The 23886-nt window shown below is 33.2% G+C and overlaps 1 protein-coding gene across 1 annotated transcript; it reads right to left on the bottom strand.

The window, feature by feature from the left end:
• Window positions 1-4754: 4754 nt before the first annotated feature.
• On the bottom strand, window positions 4755-6856 carry LOC139816397 (ATPase ASNA1 homolog). The gene is made up of 4 exons (XM_071783886.1): window positions 6839-6856; window positions 6504-6632; window positions 6085-6393; window positions 4755-5932 (listed from the first exon to the last, which is right to left on the bottom strand). Exons 1-4 carry the CDS (start codon window positions 6854-6856, stop codon window positions 5813-5815), a joined length of 576 nt encoding a protein of 191 aa, XP_071639987.1. The 3' UTR covers window positions 4755-5812.
• Window positions 6857-23886: the final 17030 nt, after the last annotated feature.

Below are 23886 nucleotides of genomic sequence, written 5' to 3'. Positions count from 1 at the left end.
AAATTAACGTTGGATTGTATGAAGAGTTCTATTTCTGTGAGCATGATTGGAAAGATGGCAGAAGCAGGTATAACGCTTGATTATTTGCAACGTACCTATAAAAAAGGGAGCGATAAAGGCATAAAACTTCTACTGGGCGAAGATATTGGAGGACGCCCAAGAGTAACGAAGAATAAGAAAGTTCTCCAGAATGTCATCGCAGAGGTGATAAATTCAATAGGAAATACGCAAATTAGCCCGTGATTTTTTATCTAGAAGATGTTATCGTCAATGCGCCCCACATCTGTGCAAATATTTTGATAAAAAGAATATTTTTTCCTTTATATATATTATATACGTAATGTGATATTAAATATAATGCACTTATGATAAATAGAATAAACGATGCATGTTAAAATTATTTGGACATCCAATAACTTCATTATATTAAAACTTGTATTTATTTAGTATTGCGCACTTGTGCAGATATTTTGATTTAAAAAATGATTTTTTCCCCTTTATATATATTATATACGTAATGTGATAATAAGTATAATGCACTTATGATAAATGATAAATAGAATAAACGATGCATATTAAAATTATTTTACATTTTATAACCTTATTATATTGAAACTTTTATTTATTTAGTATTGTAGATCTTTTCAGAAATAGAATATTTTTGTTTCACCCTTTGCTTTATTCAGCGTCCAGAACATGGTAAACGTTGAATATTTTGGGGTATGCGCTATACCATGGAGGAATAGAATCTATGCGCTATACTCATCAGCTGACACGTGCGACGTTGCCAAGTTGCCGCTAGTGCCGCTCGAGTCCAGCCATCAGTTCCGTGTTGTCGATTTTGTTCAATCGAAAATTACGTTTTATTATTATATGGTACGGTCAATGAACTCGGGCTTTCATCCAGTATCTTGCAAAATGTTTATTGCATCGTTTCGTCAGTTTTTGGTTCGTTTATCTATTTTTGAAGTATTGCAATTTTTGCAGCATAAGCGCTTTAACCTCGTTTTTCGGATAAGGGGTCCCCCCACCGCGTTAAATTGGCAAAGTTTACGGACATATATCTCCGGAACCAATCGGTTAAAAAATCCGAAATTTTACAGATACACTCGAGGAACGTTAATCTTTCATTTCATATTACATTTTCCGGGCTAAGTACATATGACCTAAATGCATGAACCACCTTAAGACGTGGGCAGATCGACGTTATCGCGGGGTCGTGCGTGGTATTGAGAGCTTCGCTCGCGAAGGGAGCCTCGCGAGCGTGACCATTGCGCACTTCGCGCGTGCGGCGACGGCCGACCTGAGTGCCGCGGTAATACCGGCCATTTGAGCGGGATCCGGCCTTGGATTCCCGATACGATTTATGCATTTGTGTTTATTGGAGGAAATATATCTAATCCATATTGTTTATCGTCGGGCTTTATTTCTGTGTTGCTTGCGTCACGCTCCTTCTCCACCTTCATCCCTTTCACGCGGAGCTACGCCCTGAGCTTGTGGCGAGATCAAAGAGGAGAACGCTATCGAGACGTGGTGCGCGTCTATAATCGCACCTGGCGCCCAATCAAATGGTATCGCCCAAGACCTAAGATACGGGAATTTCGGTAAGAGAAGTGACTTCGTTATCCCCTTGGAGCTATCGTCCGGTGGTCCGCGGATTAATTTGTAGCCGCGCTCCCTCGGCCAGCGAGACCGAGGGAAATCGGGTTGCAAGTTTTATCAGATAAATATTATAATATTCTTTTTTAAAGATTTGATTTTTGTACTCCTGCAGTAGCAGTCAATTGTCAATCTTTGTTAAGGCTTATGGGCTCTTCCCGTCATAATGTGAGATTGTGACGTCAGGTGAGCGAGAAATGGCAAGAATTTTCAGCGTGTCATTTTAAAATATGTCATTTCTCGCCTCTGACGTCACAATATATTTCACATCATGACAGAAAGAGCCCAGGAGCCTTTAAACATATGCGTCATCTTCTCATTACGGAATGTATCAAGAGAGATGAAACGAAAAAGAAATTAGTTAAAGATTTTCTAAAATTATTACTTGTAGATGTTGGCATGAGTGTGAATAAGACTGTCTTATAGCGTTTTTCACTGGCAGAGCTGGTGCGCATTCAGTGCATGCACATTAAGGGGAGAATCTACTTTAGCCGGGTGAAAAATGATGAGTTTTTGGGAATTATTTTCAAGGAAACTATAAGTGATATTGGATTAATTTTTTTGTAATATGAAAAGGCATTCTTAAATAAGAAAAAAAATATTTTTTTTTCAGTTACGTTAATTTTTATTATATTGACGGACAATTTTGTAGCGCAATGTTGGTAGCGCAACGGTTAGCTGCGTACAGTGTAGCAACGAGCTGAGTAATCTGAAAGCAAAAAATAAAATTTTCTTTAAATTTTCTTTAAAGCTTAATCAATTACTCAGGGATTGAACCTATTTGTAAATAAAAATATGAAAAATTGAAGAAGTTACAGCAATCGTAAGAAAAGTGACATTTTTTTAATCAAAAAAATCGATCTTTTGTTGTTGATAAAAATGTTATAAATAAATAATAAAATGTAAACGTAGGTTTAATCCCTGGAGAAAATTGTAAGGAATCGAATCATGCTTGGCGAAAGTTATTTGAGTGATTACTTTTTGAGTTATCTTGTACGCAAAGTTGGAAAAAGTGGTTTTGAGAAAAACGCGTTTAAAGTTTATTTTTTTGCTCTCAGCCAAAAAAGCACGTAAAAATGCATGCAAATTTCAGTATAAGGGTGCCTCCCCATGCAGGACGGAATCTCGGAAAACGGAATCTCGGAATCATTTCGATTGGTTAGTCCCATGAGGCTATTGGTTAGCCTCATGGGACTAACCAATCAGAATGATTCCAAGATTCCGTTTTCCGAGATTCCGTCTTGCATGGGGAGGCACCCTAAAGGTTTTTGAGGTCGCTGAATCCGAATCTGGTATCAGATTTTTAAAATTCAAAATGGCGGATTTAATATGGCGGATCAAAAGAGTCTCAGTTGAATAAAGAAATGAAGTTTTGGATGTTTTCACGATACTTACAGTTAAATAACGCTCAATCCGCTATTCCGGGCCCATCTAAAATGCTTTCCTCTTCCTCGTAGAACTCCTGTTCGGCAGTTTTTCGTCATTTTCTTGGCTGTTTGAGCTTCTTTAGTGCTTTCCAAGGTACACACACAAACACACACACAAATACTCTAACACATACATATAAACACTATAGGGTCAAATAAAATAGTTGTAGGTCTAGCAAGTATATAGGATTCTTTTGTTCCCGCAATAATAGAACCGAGAACACTGCAAAGCCAGTATTAGCGTACGTCTGCTGTATCGATCTTCCGCGCGCCTCACTAAAAAGAGCTGTAGTTTCGTCAACTTTACGAGTTTGACGATAATACTTGGGAATATATTCTTGAAACTTTATACTATTTATTTTTTATTTTTATTATTTTGCCCCTACAAAACACCCTGTTTTTGGTTGTAGAAAAAAATCATGACGTGTAGGAGCAAAACTGAGGTCACATTCGGTTTCAGCAGGCAAAAATACATTGGAATACTATAGTCTAGTCCATGGCGCAGACAACTTTTCTCTTTTTGTGGGCCTGTGAAGTTGGTGAAATCAACAACTTTGACCCTCCATATCTTGAAAATAAAAAGCCAGCTAAATCTGAAACTTTCTGAGGATTCGTGACTCATTATAGACTATCATTTAGTACTTGTAAGTAGAAGTCTAAATTCAAGGGTGAAAAAAGAGGCTATTTTTAGCCTGTTTTTGCGGTCACTCTTTCTGCAAAAGAGAATAATAGCAACAATCCACTAATTGGACAGCTATTAAAACAGTATGATTTTTTTTCATGCCACTTGTGATATATGGGATTTTATACGATTATCTGTCGACATAATTTGACTCATCGGTAATGGCGAAAGAACACAGCTCTTAGAATAATACTTGTTTATTACAAACTGGAAGGTTTTATATCAGTTTTATATCAGTTTTTTATTATGCAGCTTCAAAAAGTATCGTTACAATAACAGTTACAATCGTTACAAATTCTTACAGATCTGAAAGATTAGAAAGTGAATCTCCAAAGCTCGAGCCGCTTGTCCGGTCTGTAAATGAAGACACTGTCGATCGGCATCGACCCGGAGGGATTCACCTCAAACCATCGCTACTGTGTAATACGTGAAGAAGCCCAGCTTCACGAGGGTGCAATGATGAAGATGATGAAGAGAGGCGGTGGGCAGCAGGCAGATGCGTAGTGATCGGCAGTGATATTAAACTTTTATTGTGCTATAAACAAAATAAGAAGCTTCCTTCGCCAGTAAATAAATACAAAACAAAAAGTCGTGTTTGCTCGACCCGACTGGCCAAATAATAAATATATTTCAAAATTCACAACGTTTCAACCGCATTTTCGGTCCTTCTCAAGTGATTCAGCTATGCATCCTCAAAACCGCGTACAAAATATCGATTACGTCGCTGACATCGTGCCCTAACCACATCATGCACACGTAAAGCTATGGCTTGCGACGTTTCTTCGTTCTGCGCTACCGCTCTCACTTTCCGTTTTGACGCACAGAATATGTAAGCCTTACATTTTACTTTGTACACTATTTATAACTTAACTATTTATAACTTAACTATTTTTAACTTAACAATTCAATTGTATTCTTACTTTTTATTTTATGACTTCTGAGCGTTTTTATCTTTTTGACTATCGTGAGCTTATTTCACTTTTTAGCTTTACGTGTGCATGATGTGGTTAGGGCACGATGTCAGCGACGTAATCGATATTTTGTACGCGGTTTTGAGGATGCATAGCTGAATCACTTGAGAAGGACCGAAAATGCGGTTGAAACGTTGTGAATTTTGAAATATATTTATTATTTGGCCAGTCGGGTCGAGCAAACACGACTTTTGTTTTTTTATTGTGCTATTTAAACTTTCTAATTTAAACATTACTTTATACATTATTAACAGATGATGGATCTTATAACAGACAGCACAAAGTTTTTGGATCGTTTAGCAGGCATTACCGAGCATTTCAGAAATGCGATGACTAAAGCTGGATTCATTGTCAGCGGCGATAACCATCCTATTTGTCCTGTTATGTTGGGTGATGCAAAATTAGCAACAACATTTGCAGATAAAATGATGGGTATGAATATATTTTCATATAAATTATAAAATCTTTAAAGAAATAAACTATCAATGATAAAATATACAACACCTACCATACCATATATTATCAAAGTTTTACGACTTATTCTGTTATATTACACGAGAATGATTTTTTTTTTTTTTTACAGAAAAGGGAATTTACGTCATTGGATTCAGCTATCCCGTGGTACCAAAAGATAAAGCAAGAATACGTGTTTAGATTAGCGCAGCGCACTCGACCAAAGATATAGATCGTGCGGTAGGTGCTTTCATACAAATTGGAAAAGAACTTGCGGTAATTTAATAAATACATTTTTAATAACGGCAAAGAAAAATTGAATGATTGATTCTATCTCCAATATACATTCTGTTTCATTATATAAATAAATAAATCGCAGTGTTAACGCTATATATTTAAGCTTATTTGTATTATACAAATTAAATATTGCAAGTATATAAGTGCATGCGAATGTTGAACGTTGAATTTATTAACACGTGCAATAACAAATATCTTAATCGAGCAGTATATTAAAGGTGTACCTTTTTTATACAAATTTCCAACGCGCAATGTTGTAAGTGTATAAAATCTTGAATTAGGTGTAAAGTTATATTGTTATTAAACATTTGTTACATAGAATGCTAAGGTTTGTACGGTTTAACGAGATTTTCCGAAAATTCCCTGACCTGTTGAACTCCACGCACTTCCCTTTCTAACAATGGAAGCTGCATGACGTGAAAGTCCTCATAAAGGTCCATTATCTTAAAAAGAAAAAAAAAATAATTTAATTTATTTTTCAAGAATTTGACAAAGCAATAAAAATGAAATATTATTATTCTCTAATAATTATTTAGCTCTAAAAGAATTACGAAAAACAAATTAAAATATCAGCTATAAATACAACGTTAATTACCTGCTCTAGATATTTATCTTGAATTTTATGCCTTGCAAGACACAACCGACAAGAAGTATCACCCTCTTTCAAAAATAACAGTTGGTTCACTATAATATTATGGGTATCAATACCATATTTTGTTAATTCTTGTACAAATCGTTCTGTCTCATAAAGCGACAAAAATTCTGCTATGCAGACACATATAAATGTCGTCTGTTGTGGATTTCTGAACTGTTCGTTAACTTGTCGAATGACAGCAAGCATTTCCTCCATCTTATTGGAAAATGTATCCACATTAAAATCTGTTAATCCCAACAACGAACTTATCTATAAAAGAAAAATCTTTTTTTCAATTTAAATAATTCAGGAAGGATACTTGATATACCTAATGTTAAAATGTATTAATTTTAGGTGAAATAACATGGATTAATTCTAACCTGTGTGATGAAAGGACTAATCTTCATTTTTAAACGCATTAATTTTCCCAATCCTTTTTCAACCACTTGTGGAAACAATAGTAGCCTCAATGTGTGCCCAGTAGGTGCAGTATCAAACACGGCGTAGTACTTTCAGTCCCGCTCCTCCATGAGGATTCATCGCCGATCATGCGGACCATCATGATAACGGCATGGCTGGTATATTATTAATTATAACAATTATTATTTATATGATTATTTGTATAATTTATGTGATCGTTATATTTATCTAATTTATATAATTATTACGAATAACTGATGAATAACTGCAATCTCTCGTTGCAGTGTGGTATCACCACGTCGATAGCACACATCCCGCAAGCTGGTAGGCTCAACTCCCCGCGCGAACGGAGAGTATGCGTTCACTCAGCTCGGCATTCCACAGTGGCCCAATTCCAGAAAAACGCGGACATAAATCCAAAATTAGTTTGATTGAAACAAAAAATGATATATAAGGGTTTTCAAGGTCGCTAATTATGAATTTGATATTATTTTTTTCAAAATTCAAAATGGCGGATCCAAAATGACTTTCAATTTATTTACAAAACATTACAATACATGCGGTTACCCGGGCTTCGCCCCGGAGGACATATGTAATAAGACACGCAAAATAGTCTCTCTCTCTCTCTCTCTCTCTCTCATAGTATAGAGAGCACGCTCTCTCTCTCGAGATCTCTCTCTCGAATATCGAGATCTCTCTTCTCTCTCTCTCTCTCTCCCTAGCTCTCTTCTCTCTCTCTCTCTCTCTCTCTCTCTCTCGCGCTCTATCTCTCTCTCTCTCTCTCTCTCTCTCTCTCTCTCTCTCTCTCTCTCTCTCTCTCTCTCTCTCTCTCTCTCTCTCTCTCTCTCTCTCTCTCTTTCTCTCTCTCTCTCTCCCGCTCTGGAAAATTTCGTAACCGATTTCCAAAAAGATACCGATTCCCAAAAGATCGGTAACGAAAAAAACTATACAGTTTATAACACTCCCCGAGAAATTCTACCCCTACTTCATATATAATTTTTTGCGATTCGGTCAATTAATTCCCGAAAAAATTTAAAAAAATTTCTGATACCGGCTTCCAAAAAAATCGGTAACGAAAAATTATACACTTTATAGCACTCCCCGGAAAATTCTACCCCTATTTCATATACAATTCTTTGAGATTCGGTCAATTATTTCCCGAAAATTAAAAAAAATTAGAAAAACCGGTTTCCAGAAAATCGGTAACAAAAAACTATACACATTATGACACTCCCGGGGAAATTTTACTCCTGTTTCATATATATTTCTTTGAAATTCGGTCAATTATTTCCCGAAAAAATGAAAAAAAAGTCGAATACCGGTTCCCAAAAAGATCGGTAACGAAAAATTATACATTCTATAACACTCCTCGGAAAATTCTACCCCTACTTCATATACAATACTTTCAAAACCAGTCGAATAGTTTAAGAGTGCATAAAGGACATACATACATACATACATACATACATATATACATACATACATACATACATACATACATTCATTTTTATATATAGATAAAATTAATAATAAACCTGTAATATTAATTATAAGTATACAAATTTTGAACTAACATTGAACCAAACATAGATTATTTCAATTTCAAATCGAGTTAAATGAAATCATACCGTTTTTTTAATTGAGATAAAAATAACGGAAATTGGTGTAAAAAACGAAGGGGTACCTCGGGGTAAGTAAATCTTTTCAACAATTAATCTTCATACCCTAAATTTTGTTAAAAAATATGGCGGACCATCCAACTCGATCAAACTCTCAACTATTTTTTATGAACAAATAAATAAACAACGCAATATTTCTCTTCAATATTTACACCCCTTAAAAATTTAAATAACGATTAACCACGTATGGATGATGATTACTTACTTTCAATTTCACCTTCCATCACACTGGATTGTAAAAAAAAACGTTTAAACAAAAGTTACAAACAAACCACGAGAACATGCGAGCGAGACCAGTGGCCAGCTGACTCAGTTTGACCTGCTCTCATACGTTATGCAGACGGCATAACTGACTGTTGGTCTGCACCGAGGTGCAGTGGTGTCCCCTATATGGGATTACGGGGTACTAAAGTCAAAATTCCGAACTTCACTTTTTTCATTTTTGTCCGCGTTTTTCTGGAATTGGGCCACTGTGCATTCGGGAGAACGGCGCCAACGACGACGACGACAACGACGGCAACGTTGGGGAGGACGACGCGACGGTGCACGAGACGGTGTTCGCTCGCTCGGACTCCCAAATCCACCCGTGCCGATAGCGAGCATCAACGCGGACGTTGGATGCGCTCGACGATCGAAGGAAGGTAAGTGGACGTGGAAGGAAGAGGCAGTCATATATAGGTATGATTGCCTGATATACTCTATAAAAAGAAGAAAATAAGCTCAATTTAATTATTTATAAACTTTTTCTATTTTGAATTTTACAAAGTAATTTACTCAAAGAGTAATATGTTTCAGGTACGGTGTCTTACCTGAGGTGAGAACTTCTCTTAAATATAATATATAGGAGACCGATCATATGACGACGGTAGTGGAAATTAAAAAAAGCATAAACTTTAAAATTACCTCGGATAGCTTTTACCTTAGAACCTCATTCAATATTAATTAATTAATTAATTAATTAATTTATTCATTCATTCATTACGTTTATTCTATATTATAGTTTTAATAATGTTTCTATATTTTAAAATATAGAAACATTATTAAACTATAATATAATATTTCATCGAGATTGTTCAAGCTACAATCATTCAATATCAAACATTCATTCATGCATAATCCATGGAAGGCCACAATAGTATTAATACCGCGTGACACTTCCATATGGTTGTTTAGCACCGCTCTTAATCTTTGGGGCATAGATTGCACTAAATTGTGGAATAGCGCGGGCCTTGCGCGGAAACCCTCCCACACATTAAGAACGTGTTGCTCAAGTTCCTCGCGTGTACGCCGAATGCTTGGATTCCACTCTTGAACAATTATGCCCTAAAGATTTTCAATCACATTCATATCCGGAGATTTGGCTGGCCAATCCAACGTCCTAAGGTTGGGTTGTGTGGCCAACCATTTCTGAACCAATCTCAATCGATGCACTCCTGAATTGTCTTGAACAAAATTGACACAAGGTACACCAGGAAATGTTTTTCGCAACGTATGGCATCATATTAGTGCGCAATATGTTGACATACTCCTCACCGTTCATACGCGGTGTGGTGCGTACCAACGGTCCAGGCCGCGCGAGGTCACGCACCCCCAAAATGCTAACGTGATACGGCTACTTCGTTCGCGGAAATATACGTTATTCGCATACCCATAGAGATATAAGAATAGAGTGCGCGAGCGAGCTGAAAAAGCGATATAGGAATAGAAAGAGAAAGCTGCGCAGAATAGAAAGAGAAAGCTGCCATGGGCCCCTTCTGTCTTTGTTTCGCATGCACGCGTAGACAAAGACAGAAAGGGCCTATATGCAGCGTTCTTTTTCTATTCCTATATCGCAGCCTCTACGTGCTACCATATGACTCGCGCACTCTATTCTTATATCTTTATGATCGTACCTCGTGCCATTTGTTCTCCACAATGTCATACGTCCAGATTCATCCGTTGAGAATACTTTTCATCAGAGAAAATAGTATTCTCCCATTCATTCTCCCAAGCCAAATGTTCAAAGGCAAAAGCTATCCGTTGGTCTTGGTGATTTTCTGTTAACGCTTGTTTTTGAGCAGGGATACGATGGTGATATCCCTGTTCTCGCCATCTACGCCGAACAATTCAAATTATGTTCCACTACCGTCTGTTGTGCTGACCGGAATCCGTTCGCTTGCATCAAATTGCGGAGAAGTTCGTCGTGTTCAGCGGAAGTACATCGCGGTCGACCTGGTATCGGTCGTGGGTTCACGTGCCCTTCTATTCGCATTTGTTGCAGCACTCGATATACTATACTCCTCTGCAATACGTTAAACGTATATTTTAATGATTAAATTAAATAATGCAATATAGACGAGTTTAATGACGTGTAACTTATCCAAATAGAGAAGTACAGAATCATAAATGCATGGATACTTTACATTTACGTGACATATTCTCAAAACCTCTGTTACCGTAAATCCTGCATTTGTATATGCAAGTATTTCACCTCTAACACGTTGCGAAGTAGGACCAGGCATTTCAATATTGTATTTATATATACACAAATATTTAACGTTAAAAATGGTTAACTCGTCTAAGTTTAATAACGCAAACACGTTGTCAACATAAACAAGTTGTCAATGAGATAGCTTCAGATATATAAACTTTGTATTTAAATACTTTGTATTCCCTTGTTGGGTTTAAATATTTTAATAAAATATTTGTATTTTGTACTGTTACCTCTGTAATTCTTTATGATCCAATCTTTTATTCTATTGAAAATAAACTTTGTATTTAAATATAAATAAAATGTTTTAATCTTATAAAATTGTTATCATACATTCTTTTTCTAATTGACACAATATAAAAATTTATCAAAGTATTAGTGCAACAACATTATTTTTGACGCAATATATGTTCTCTCTGTAATTGGCGCTGTAATTTAAAGAGATATCATTTCTTTTTTGTAATTGTAATAGATCACTTGAAGCGCAACTCTTCTTTTTGATAAGGTAACATAATTTTGTGATGTGTATCACTTGGGTTATCATTTTTCGGAAATAAAGATACTACTGCTTAGATTTTTTCAAGATTTTTTGAGATGTAAAGATTACGTCTACCACTTGTACTTAGGTTTTTTTTTTAGGTATAATACTACTACTTTCTTTTTTTCGAGGTAACAACATATACACTACTATGCGTGTACTTAGCGCCTTTTTTTACCTTTTTTTTAAAAAAAGGTAATTTTGTACGGTTATTCTTAATTAGAAGAGGTATGTGTAATTAATACCTGTTTAGAATTATAGTTGTAGATTTTAATCGAAAAATTCTTGAAGGAAAAGCGATTTTGACTATAGAAAGAAACATTCTATTAATGATATGAGATAGTGAGTAGACATTTTCTTTCATATCAAGCTAAAAGGACTCGTTTTTAATATATAATATCATATAGATTTTAGGTAATTTTGCACTCGTTATACTACGTATCACAGACATTGATGGAACTCATTTAAATTATCGTATTAAAATTTATTACGCTTTTAATAGTTTACTTTACATAGATTTACCACAAATTGCTGGTATATACTACATATATAACTCTGAATAAATATAAGATATTTTTAGAGAAATATATCTACCTAAAGTTATTGATATAAGAATTGAATACACCCACAATACTTTCAGATGTAAAATTCAAATTGAATATGAGACAAGTTTGATCTTTCTTGCATTATATTGGCTAACACCTACGCTAACTGCCTATAGTAGACATCCCTTTCTATTGTCTGTATAACAACAACAACAAGGTATACGGACTAAACAATTATATTTTTCCACATAAATGTAGAATGTATAAAAGTCTTATTCTTTTCAGCTAGTGGCCTAGTTTACACCAATTACTTGATACGCGTATTAAATAGTAAATAACTAGTAAATAAGTTTGATTATTGGCTGATCAGTTCAAATATACTATTTGATACGCGTATCAAGAGATCGGTGTAAACTAGACCAGTATGTGCTAAAGCATGGTTTCCTTGCCAAAGAAATCCCACTCTCCAACGGTAAAAATTTAAACAAGTAGTATTTGTATGCATTTTGCATTAATATTTATTTACATGAAAACAATGACAATCGATTGATTATTATTGATATTAGTAATAAAACTAATAAAAATTTGCAAAGAAATAGAACGTTAATGAAAGAGAAATTAAATATTTTTACACATAAGTGACTATATTTTCTTAGAAATTACTTTAGTTATAAACTAAACTAAATATTTTTTTTGAACTTATATTTTAACTATTTAATTTATATTGACATATTTAACTTTTTTAGATTTTAGTACCAAAAAATTATGTCCGCACATTTACAAAGTGTATACGAAAGTCCGGAGATAGCCGAACATACATTCCTTCAAAGTAAACCGGTACCATTGTAAGCGGTGATTATTGCTGTGGGCTCACTAGAGAAAAAACGTGAATGACAGGACCGAAGTATTTGCCAAATTTATTGACACAAATATGAATACTTACGTTTCGTTTTGCCGCGATAGAAATCATATTAAATATTTTAGATTATATGCATATAGTAATCGTACACACATTTCTGCATTCTTATTGCATTATTTTCTGAAATTGTATTATAGATCAAAATTCCGCAAATATCGACTTGATAGATTGCTTATTATCCATCTTAATACCCAAATTGGTTACTAAGCATCTTATCAAGCCGATGTTTGCAGGATTTTTGATCTGTAATATACATAATAGCAAAAAATAATGCAATAAGAATGCAGGAATGTGTGCACGATTATTATGCATATAATCTAAAATATTGTCAATTGGTAACATTATTGGTCGTAAAATAGCAGATGTAAAGATCGTGTGCACCTTGGAGTATTTTAAAAGTGTGCTGAAGTGATATGAAGTGCTCATTTTATGCAAATATCTTTTTATTTGGAAATGGCACGCAAGAATTCTCAGCATGTCATTTCTCGCCTCTGATATGTCACAATCTTACATGATAGCGGAAAGAACCCAATACTATAATACGTTTACGCGAGCGTTACTTCTGTAATAACTTAAGATAATTCACTCGTTTACGCGGAGTAAATTATCGTAAGTTACTACAAAATCCCGTTTACGCGAAAGAAAATCTCGTTCACGCAAACGAATTATCGTAAGTTACTAGAGAAGTAACGCTTGCGTAAACGTATAGTACAAGAGCCTTGATTAGTTTGCTAAACTTTATTAATATTTTGCTAACAACTATTTCAAGCAAAAAAATGACCATCTCCAAATAGTCAAATTACGAAAAAGAAAAAAAAGATAAAACTGTTATAAAATAAATTATAAATAAATGTGAATATTTCGTTTTTATTTAAACATTAATTTTTTTTACAACTTAGTTTGTAAGATAATTTTTAAAAAGTAAATTAATTTATATATATGTCCCAAAAAAGTTAACAAAATTATTCAAATCACTCAAGTGTATATAGATGGACACATGCGGATATCTTTTCTTCCATTCGTTAACCAAGCAATCGTCAATGTTACAGGATATGAGATAAAACTTTTGCAGTTTTAGGCATTGTTTCAAAATAGTGAAACACGTATCACGTGTAAGTTCCATCTAATAAAGTTGCAACTGTTTTAGCCCAGTAAAATGACAAAATTTGGAGGAAATAATACTGACTGGGCTGAAACTTTGTAAACAGGCTTGTTTTAGGGTACTATTTAACATATTAAAAGTCCCCACGTGTAGACGCTACGTTGCGGGCAGGGGAGAGTCCAAAAGGTCCAAAAAATTAGTTTTTTGCAAATAACTCGGAAAATATCAACTTTACGGAAATTTATGTAGACATTAAAATTGTAGCTTACAAAATTCCGCACAATTTCATTTTTTATTCAAGTCTGTACGACCAAATGGAGCAGAGATAGAATTTTTTTAAACATCGGTAGTTTTGCAACGCAACGAAAATGCGTACGCGCGTCGCGCATTTTTCGCTAATATCTCGAAAATGGACTCTTGAATCGAAAAATGTTTTAAATAAAAGTAGTAGAGAATCTAATTACAAACAATTTCGTTTTTTATTCATTTCTGTACGGTCCAAATTCACCGAGTTATTAATTAAAAGACAATTTTATTTTATGTTGATAGTGGATGTTTTGCATGTAAAAATCAGTATTAACTTTGAAAGTATAGGTCGTACACATATAGTATAATATAGTAATGAAAGTTAAAGAGAATAAAATTTTGAACATGTTGATGTATGCATGAATCCATTTTGGTAAAGATAGCTTGAAGTTAAGAGCAAAAAACATGAAAAAATGTCATTTTTTAGTGCATTTTGGAAAATAACTTTTTCTAATTGGTTGGAGGCAGTAATGTTATGTATTTTTCTTGAAGATATTTTAATTATCTTTAAAATGAGACGTCGTAGACCTTTTTTTCATTGAAACGTTGATGAATTACAGGCGTTTAAATATTGAAGAAAAAAAATCAATTTTTTTTAATTAACATTTTAGTCCAAAAATATATGGATAATAATTTTTCAAAAATTTATTTTACCTTGTTTTCATTACTTCATATATATATGAACGTGCTGGAGTAGTATAAGTCTTTCGCAAAGTGTTTTATTTAAAAAAAAAGTTCATGAATATTGCTGTATTTTTGATAAATTGTGGAAAAATTGCATTATCATTCCTTTTTTTGTAAATATCTCCGTTTCTATTAACTTTACGAAAAAACTTCAAGAGACCGAAATTAAAGCTGACAAAATTTCCTATAAAATGGATTTTATGACATGTAATTTTGAATGCATTGTGATGGGAAACTGGCGTTTCAAAAGACAGGTAAGTTTACGTATGTAGCAGATCATCACTATGAGTCGCCTGAAATGATGAAAAAACGTGTCCTTAACATTTTTCTGTACCTATTGAAGTGTCAAAAGTTATTCTTGGGGTCTTTCTAAATTGTTTGGTACTAAGCCAATATTTTTAGGACCGATAGTACTGTACATAGGTATTAAAGATTGAGAAGAGTCCGAAGTCGGTATGCGGCGCGCGGTGTGGCAAACACTTTACGACTCGTTTTATTTAAAAAATTATAACACGAACAAATTGACAAAGCTTAATGATCAAACACGCAAATTAAAGATAAAAGTAGTGCAAATGAGAAAAAAATATGAGATAATTATTAATTAAATAAAAAAACTTAATTTTGTTGCCGCAAATTTAGTAATTTTTAAATGGTACAGAAGGACTTTAAGGACTTAAAGAATGCTAGAAAAAGAATTTCTGAATAAGAAAAACGAATTTGAAGTATGACAGATATTTTTTATGTAAAAAAATTAATTTATTATTATTATTATTATTATTATTAATATTAATATTATTATTATTATTTATTTTTATTATTTATTTTTAATTTTTTTATTAATTTATTAATTTTTTAATTTTTTTTATTTTTTTTTCTTAAATTAATAGCATGTAAATGCAAATCAAATTGCACCGGGTCATGTGGCTGCAAAAAGGCAAGGTTAAGATGTTCTGACCTATGTGCTAATTGCAAACAGAACGGCTGCCTAAATATGTTCGTATCTGACAAAATGAGCGATTCCGAATCGGATGAAGACTATTAAAATAGTGCGCAAATGAAGAAGAAGAAGAAGAAGAAGAAGAAGAATACTAACAACTAATTTCCATCGTATCTCTTCTATGTCGGTTATAAATTATTTAAATATTCATATTTCCTCAATTTTTCACTGTACAGAAATGAATAAAACACGAAATTGTTCGTAATTCGATTCTCTACAACTTTTCATTTTTCGATTCAAAAGTCCATTTTCGAGATATTAGCAAAAAATGCGCGAAGCACGTACGCGTTTTCGTTGCGTCGCAAAACTACTGGAGTTTAAAAAAATTCTATCTCTGCTTTATTTGGTCGTATAGACTTGAATAAATAACGAAATTGTGCGGAATTTTGTAAGCTACAATTTTGATATCTACATAAATATCCGTAAAGTTGATATTTTCCGAGTTATTTGCGAAAAACTAATTTTTTGGACCTTTTGGACCCTCCCCTGCCTGCAACGTAGCGTCTACACGTGGGGACTTTTAATATGTTAAATAGTATCCTAAAACAAGCCTGTTTACAAAGTTTCAGCCCAGTCAATATTATTTCCTCCAAATCGACAAATTTCGAGTCATTTTACTGGGCTATTTTAAATTTTTGAACTGCGTTAATAATTTCAAATTGTGATCATTGAGGGCAGTACGGCATAAAGTAACTAATTCCAGGCGTTGCCAGGAAGAAAGTAACCTGTGCAAACAATCATCAGCGATTGGACGTTGGAATCTGTAACAAAATCATATAATTATTATAGTATTGCAATTACAAAAAGTGTGCAAATTGGAAACTTGCACATCGTTTCCTCATCATTACAGATTGCTACCATTGCTTTTATCAGAGCAATATAACATTTTATTTTGCTCATAAAGCTTTCCTCTTATGAGAAAGCTTGTATTTTGCTTGATACATAGTTATTAGTATTTATTAGTTTGGCATTCTCATAGAGAAAGCTTTATGAACCAAATAAAATAAGAGCATGGCAATGATAGCGATCGATCTGTAATAATGAGAAAGCGAGTTCCTAATTTGCATACTTTTTTTCATAAGTTTAATTTTTTTATGAATTGATAGAAGATCAGCTTAGTAGCACAAGTGGGGTTTTACAATCAACGCAATGTCAAATCGATGTTGACTTTGGGAGTTTAAGCTATACGGTATATATATGGACTCCGCATGTAGATCTTTGTATAAAGCTAAGTATAATCAACCAAATCTTAAAGAATTATATATAAAATAGGGGTAGAAAAGATTGAAAAATATAATGAAATTATACATAGCCTAATATCTCAAAATTTGCGGAAGTTAGAGCTACCACGGATATTTCTCAAAACATTTGAAATTTTTATAAAGTTAAAGAACTCCTTTACCGATCATCGTCAAATTCAATACCAACCTTTCTTTAATGATATATTTTATTGATTAAAAAAGAAATTTAGTCCGATATCACACACACGCGCGCGCGTGCACGTGCGAACATTTTGTAAAAATATGATATTTCAACGTTTTAGAATATTGAGATATTGAGAAAAAATTTTTTCACAAGAAACAAAACTTTTTCTATGAGGAAGCACAAAGAAAATTAATGTAACTTTTTCAAGATCTTTGAAATGCAAAAGAAACAAACACAAATTTCAATCAAGAATATAGTAAACATGTATTTAAAAAAAGAAATTAAAAAGCACACACACTTACACGGGAAGGTACACTTTTCGGAAATTCTTACAATTAGCGAGAACGTTAATATCCTGTGATGTAAGATTAACACAGTTCTGTAAACGTATTACTTCTAAGTTAAGACACACATTTATAAACTGTGTTGCAGCTGTATCTTCTATATAGACTCCAGGTTTAAAATTGAACTCACGCATCCGTTGATTTTTTTGCAGTATTTTGTAAAGACATTCAGCTTTTATAGATGTATTACGAAGATTTAAAAGTTCCAAACCATTTAATTTCTCGAGATACGAAAATGCTTCGTCGTCTATGCCATGACAATAATCAAGATTCAATTCTAAAAAGAGATATGTGTTGGGCATATACAATTCACCAATAATCCCGACACACAATCACATGTTTCATATATTTTATATTTATATATATACCTTTTAACTTTACACATATCTCTGAAATTTTAAGTAGGGCAAGATTATTGATAGAATGGCAGTATCCTAATCTTAAGTGCGTTAAACGACTGCCACAATTATCAAGAAAGTTTTTAAAATCTTCAACATCAAACGTGCTTTTTGTAAGATCTAACTGCTGCAATTATTTATATCTAGATGTAAAGTAACGAAATATATTGCTCATATCGCGTCTTGCCATATCTAGGTCAAAATACTTTGCGGAAGGTGGACAGTGTATATTCAAACGTGTATAGAGATGAGGGTCTTGTATCAAATCATTGAACCGTTTATTTACATATCTCAAGCTGGATAACGTCATCAGATCCAAGTTTTTTAATATTATTTGTAGTAATTCATTCTGCAAAGATAAAATATAAAATTAATACACGAGGTGATATTGCAATAAATATTATGAGAAATAGATTTCTTAGAATACTTTACAGGAAGATCAGATATATTGCGACGTGATAGCTTCTTGGATGCATCCGAAGAGAGTTTTATACGTTTTGCACAATTCGAATAACTGTTTAATACAAAACGACGCAAGTATCTCTGTCCAAAATATGGCTTGTAACCACGGATTACCTCCAGAGATACATTTTTGTGCCTCAAATTCTCTCTCAAAATACTCTCCTTAGAAATCCTTCTCATGTAGCTGCAAATATCATCGGAACAAATGTATTTTCATTATTAACAGAATAAAGAGATTTTAATATTATTTAATGTTGATAATAATACCTTCCACCACAATATTTCATTATAATGCAATATTTAAAAAATGTCGTTGCAGATAATCTATATACAAGTGTGCATTTTTGAAATCTGCTGTTAAAATTATGAATATCCTCATGGTGTGGAAAGCAGTTAATTTCCTTTAACAGATTAGTTAAACTCTTCTCATAATTTCTAGGACGAACCAACTCTGATGTACCGATAAGCATCACAGCATCTAGCTTTGTGTAAAGGCCAAGAAGTATTTTACGGGAAGTGTTTTTAAAAAATAGTCTTAGCATTTTCGTTTTTAAGTTACGCGGGTGTGATAAGGATGGGGAAAATAATCTTGATGTCGGGGGTACAATCTCAGACTTATAGTCAGTTTCCCACAACTTAAACCACTTATTATTAAAATTATCTTGAGCCAAAATTTGAATTACGTCTCCAGAATTGTACATTTCGTATATAGAAACTCTGATTAGATATACAGCTTCATAAAATTCGATATCTTTAAAAATATATATATAATTATACTCTCTTCTCAACAAAAGCGTATCTTCTTTAACAATATCTTACTTGTGAATTCAGGTATCACATACCAATATAATTATTTCCGATCGTTGTTTCAGCATGATGCCATGGCGGCCATGATAGTATACTATGAAAACCTGTCATGGATTCTTTGTATTGCCACGGAGTTATTGAAATGTCGATACCATTATTCCATCGACTCAATTTCTGTTTTGAAAAGTCAAAATGTATCAAATAGTAGAAAAAATCTTGTAGCATGTAAATTTAGATCCCGATTACTTTGTACAGGACAATATAACGGATAACACAAATACTATGAAATATGTTTCTCCATTGAAACACGAAGAATAAAATAGAATAATTATTTAATTTAGAGGAGCAACCTTCTACGACCTTAACTTTGATATAATATATATTATAGGGAACACTCTCTCCTGAATAACCTTCCAAAAGTTTTAGCCGTCAATCGTTATTTATTAAAAACCTTATTAATAAAAGATGTCATAAATAGAATACAGATTTCTTTAACACTGTATTACGTACTATAGTTCTATATCTATACGGTGTTAAAGAAATCTATATTCTTTATGACATCTTTTGTCAATAACTTTTTAATCAATAACGACGGCTAAAACTTTCGGACTGTTACTCAGAAGAGTAATCTTGACAACATATGTCAAAGTTAAAGTCATGAAGGGAAATTCGTCTATTTAAATATTCTAAATAATTACCTGAAATGGTTCTCCATAGTTTGAAAATTTGGGTGGTCCAATTATGTCAGGGGCAGTATGAAATATACTGATTGTGAGATTAGAGTGGATCTTAACGTGTCTTTTCTTCACAAATTGATAGATAAAGTCAACTCTAATATTCTGTTCTCCTACTGATTTTCTGCCGATATAACGATAGCTATCACAACTCTCACCATATAAAGATTGGTAATTGGATGTCATATTTTTTCTCTGAAAGAAGACCAAAAATATGAAGAATAATAACTGCTTTTGTAGCATATGCTAAAATGCATTATAATATCATGTATTTGTAATTATAGCGTAAAGATTATATAATGTAAATTCAATTTCCTTCTATTCACATTGCTAATACTGACACGATTGTCTGCATGTGTACGTGATGTAAACTATAGATTTTTAGTACTGGCTTTGAATATATATACTACAGCCCTTGTAGAAAAAGATTTTAATTAACAATACAAATCTTGTTCTACTGCAGAGAATAGTGTATATCTGAGTATCTATTTTTAACCTTTGTTGTGCACACCTCTTCAAAATTACGTATTGTGCACAGGGGGTCTATTAGACCTCAGTCACTTAATTGTTTATTACAGACGTACAATTTGTTATTTTGACTCAAACAAAATTGCTGGCTATTGTTCAAAGCTTCCAAATTAAGTCTAATAAATTTCATTAATATCTTGCAACATAAAAAAATTATAAATGATATGTTAACTAAAGAAGCCGAAAAATGGACTTTTTTCACTAAAAAATGCATAAAAAATTTAATTTTTAATATTTGTACGTATTAGAAAAACGCGTTTGAAAAAACGCTGGGGTCTATTTGACCCCTGTGTGCACAACAAAGGTTAAAAACATTAATTTTCATTGAAACTATAATTTCATTACTTTTCTATTAATAAATTGTACTATTATTATAGAATAATATGGAAAAAATACATTGTTAACAAATAATTATTTTATATATTTTAATTTTGATCTCAATATATTCTGCATTGTAACATATTCTTTTTTATGAAATAAATATATGTATTTATCTATTTATTATAAATATATGGTATAGTATAGTGTATTGGCTGGGTTTATTTTGACTGATTGAGTTATATTAATTGAAAGCAAATAAGCTTATGAGAAGTGGTAGGTCGGACTTTGCAGGCACGTAAAATGGCTTATTTGTTAGATGTCTTAGCAACGATAAATATCACATTATCATTTGATAGCGAGAGGTGGAGTGTGAAGTCACGCATCGACCGGCGCGGCGCCGCGGCGGTTGATGAGTGACGCGCGTGACATTTATTTACGTGTCTGCCGAGTTCGGCCTACCGCTTCTCATGCGCTCATTTGCTCAGATGTTTCAATTAATAACTAAATAACAATATTGCAAATGTTGTACAATGATACTTAATTTTTCACTTCAGTTTGAGTTATTCTACCATTCACTAAACTTTCCCCGAATTTTGATTTCAGATGATTAAAGCGGTCTCTGCGATTCCCGGCGCGTTTACGAGAAGACCAGCTACTGCTCAATGAATTTTCATTATTTTTACATAAAAAAATTTCTGTATGTAGTTTAAATACTAAATAAAACATGCACTAATTTTCAAAACAATTGATTAATTATTCTCTCCAAAAAAAATCACAAAATTTAAGTCATTTACTTGACTCTCCCCCCTTAATTCCGCCCCATGGGGACCTGATTTCGCGTAACAGATGTTGCGAATATGGTACCGCTGATCTAACCGATACCACCGATACTGTTAATAGATTATCGTATGGTGAATTTATGACACGAAGATAGTCACCTATCAATTTTCTTGATCAGTTTGATCACTTTTATTTTATCATTTTTAATTTTCTTCGTGTGCATACACACATGGAATTGCGCAGTTCCGCGAAGAAAATTAAAACTGTCCGCTAAAAACCGCGGAAAGTCGCTGAAAATCACGAAACGCTTGTGATTGGTCAAGGCTTTCGTTTCGCGATTTTCTGCGTACGCCGTCCCGCTGCATGGGTTTGCACCCTGACAAAGTCTCGTTTCGTCTAAATCTTGTCTCGTCTCGTCTCGTCTTGCGGCATTATTATATATTATTCTTAAAATAATTGAAATTAAAAAATATAGTTTCTCAAAAATTTTTAAAGTAATGAAACAGTTCTTTATTGTAAATATGAAAGCAACTATCAATGCTGTAGTATTGATACACGGCTTCCGATAGGTTGAAAATCTATTGCCTGTGTTTCCTATTTCTGTTACCTGTACCTTTGTATTGTGCTTCCAGCTTAAAGCACGGTCGCTTAAAGGCAAGCGTCATTCTGTCCTTTTTCAACATCTAGTGAACAACAAAGATAGAGTGACACTTGTGTCGACTTGAGTCGTTAACTGGAAAGCACCCAATACGAAGGTACAGGCAATAGGAACAAGGAACAGGAATAGAATAATGCATTGATATACTGCTTCCGATTGGTTGAAAATCCATAAGCTACTGTTGCTATTCCCTATTCCTACCCAGGTAGCATTAATGTCTAAAAGACATCATAAAGATGTCTTTAAGATGCCAGAAATCTTAAAGATGTCTTTATGATGTCTTTTAGACATTAATTGCTACCTGGGTATTGTCTGTACCTTCATATTATGTAAGTAGCCTTTAGGTTTTTTGTAATGGACATAAAACGTGTCCTCTCTAACCATGTGGCACACGGAGAGAAAAATCTTACCACTGTGGTATGAGCGCCTCTTATGCATAAAAAACAGTAGCGCTGCCTTGCATCAAACACATAAATTCATGCCACCACAGGCATGAAGTAGGATATTAAACGGACAAATTCATGCGTTTGATGCAAGGCAGCGCTATACATGCTTTTTATGCATGGGAGGCGCTCATACCACAGAGGTAAGATTTTTCTCTCCGTGCAGAAAATTGAAACATAAAGTAAGATTCCAATGATAAAAGTATGCGTGTCTTATATTTCAACATTTGTACGAATGGGAAGAAATGCGTGAAAAGGCGATCAAAACGTATATTTGCAATAAAGAAAAAATGTTGGATGAAATCCGGAAAAAATTGAACATAAATTCTATGTCAAAATTCATAATTATTTCGTTATAACAATTAGGCTAATTTCTTTCTTTGGGGTATGAGTCATTAGTAACTGTAATGTAAAATAATTCATTTATGTTACAAACATAAAGAAAACTTTTAAAAGCACCTGTAATATGAAATAATTGTTTTATTGTAAAAAAAAGAACTTTTAAAGAATCTTAAACTCTTTATAAAACAAGTATGATGGAAACAAAATTGAAAAGCAAAGTTCGAAGCTGATTTACCTTTCCGAGCACATCGAAATATAATGCACAATAATAACCAAAAATATCTGCGAGCTACGTGCGTTTTAGGGGAAAAAGGGGATAAGATGACGAAGTGGGAGTAAGATGACGAATTGCTAATTTTGCTAAACTATAATAACGAGTCGATGCTGAACTCATTAAAAGTTTTAGATAACATTGAATAATCTCTTGTAGTTTCAATCTGTTCACAAAAATAAATGATGTAATAAAAAATATGTTTTAAATGCACTCAACTCATATGTAATTTTTTGGTATTTGTTTGGAAGAAATGACATAATTGTAGTAAATATTTTCACTTTTTTTGTAAACTTACATGCAGTACAGGATAGGTAAGAATGTATAAAATAACATATAATATCAGGGGCAGTATAAAATATACTAAGATTATAGGGTGGCTCTCTGATGCAACAATTCTTTTCTTCACAAATTGATAGATAAAGTCAACTCTATCCTCTTCTCCTACGGATAGTCTGCCGATATAAGGATGTCGACTACAGCTCTCATAATATAATAAAGGTTGATAATTGAATGTCATTTTTTTTTCTGAAAGAAGACCAAAAATATGGAGATTAATAAATATAATCCTTGCTTTTATAGTATATGCT

The sequence above is a fragment of the Temnothorax longispinosus genome, chromosome 7, assembly GCF_030848805.1.
Source record: "Temnothorax longispinosus isolate EJ_2023e chromosome 7, Tlon_JGU_v1, whole genome shotgun sequence".
Lineage (NCBI taxonomy): Eukaryota > Metazoa > Arthropoda > Insecta > Hymenoptera > Formicidae > Temnothorax > Temnothorax longispinosus.
The sequence above is the reverse complement of the archived record's forward strand: the minus strand, read 5'-3'. Positions and strand labels throughout refer to the sequence as shown.

What these genes read in the sequence shown, in the direction of transcription:
- LOC139816397 (XM_071783886.1), bottom strand. An exon ending in TTAGTCCTTTCATCACACAG is followed by an intron (nt 6,394 to 6,503) that starts GTTAGAATTAAT and finishes TTTCTTTTATAG; the next exon opens with ATAAGTTCGTTGTTGGGATT. An exon ending in AAGATAAATATCTAGAGCAG is followed by an intron (nt 5,933 to 6,084) that starts GTAATTAACGTT and finishes TTTCTTTTTAAG; the next exon opens with ATAATGGACCTTTATGAGGA.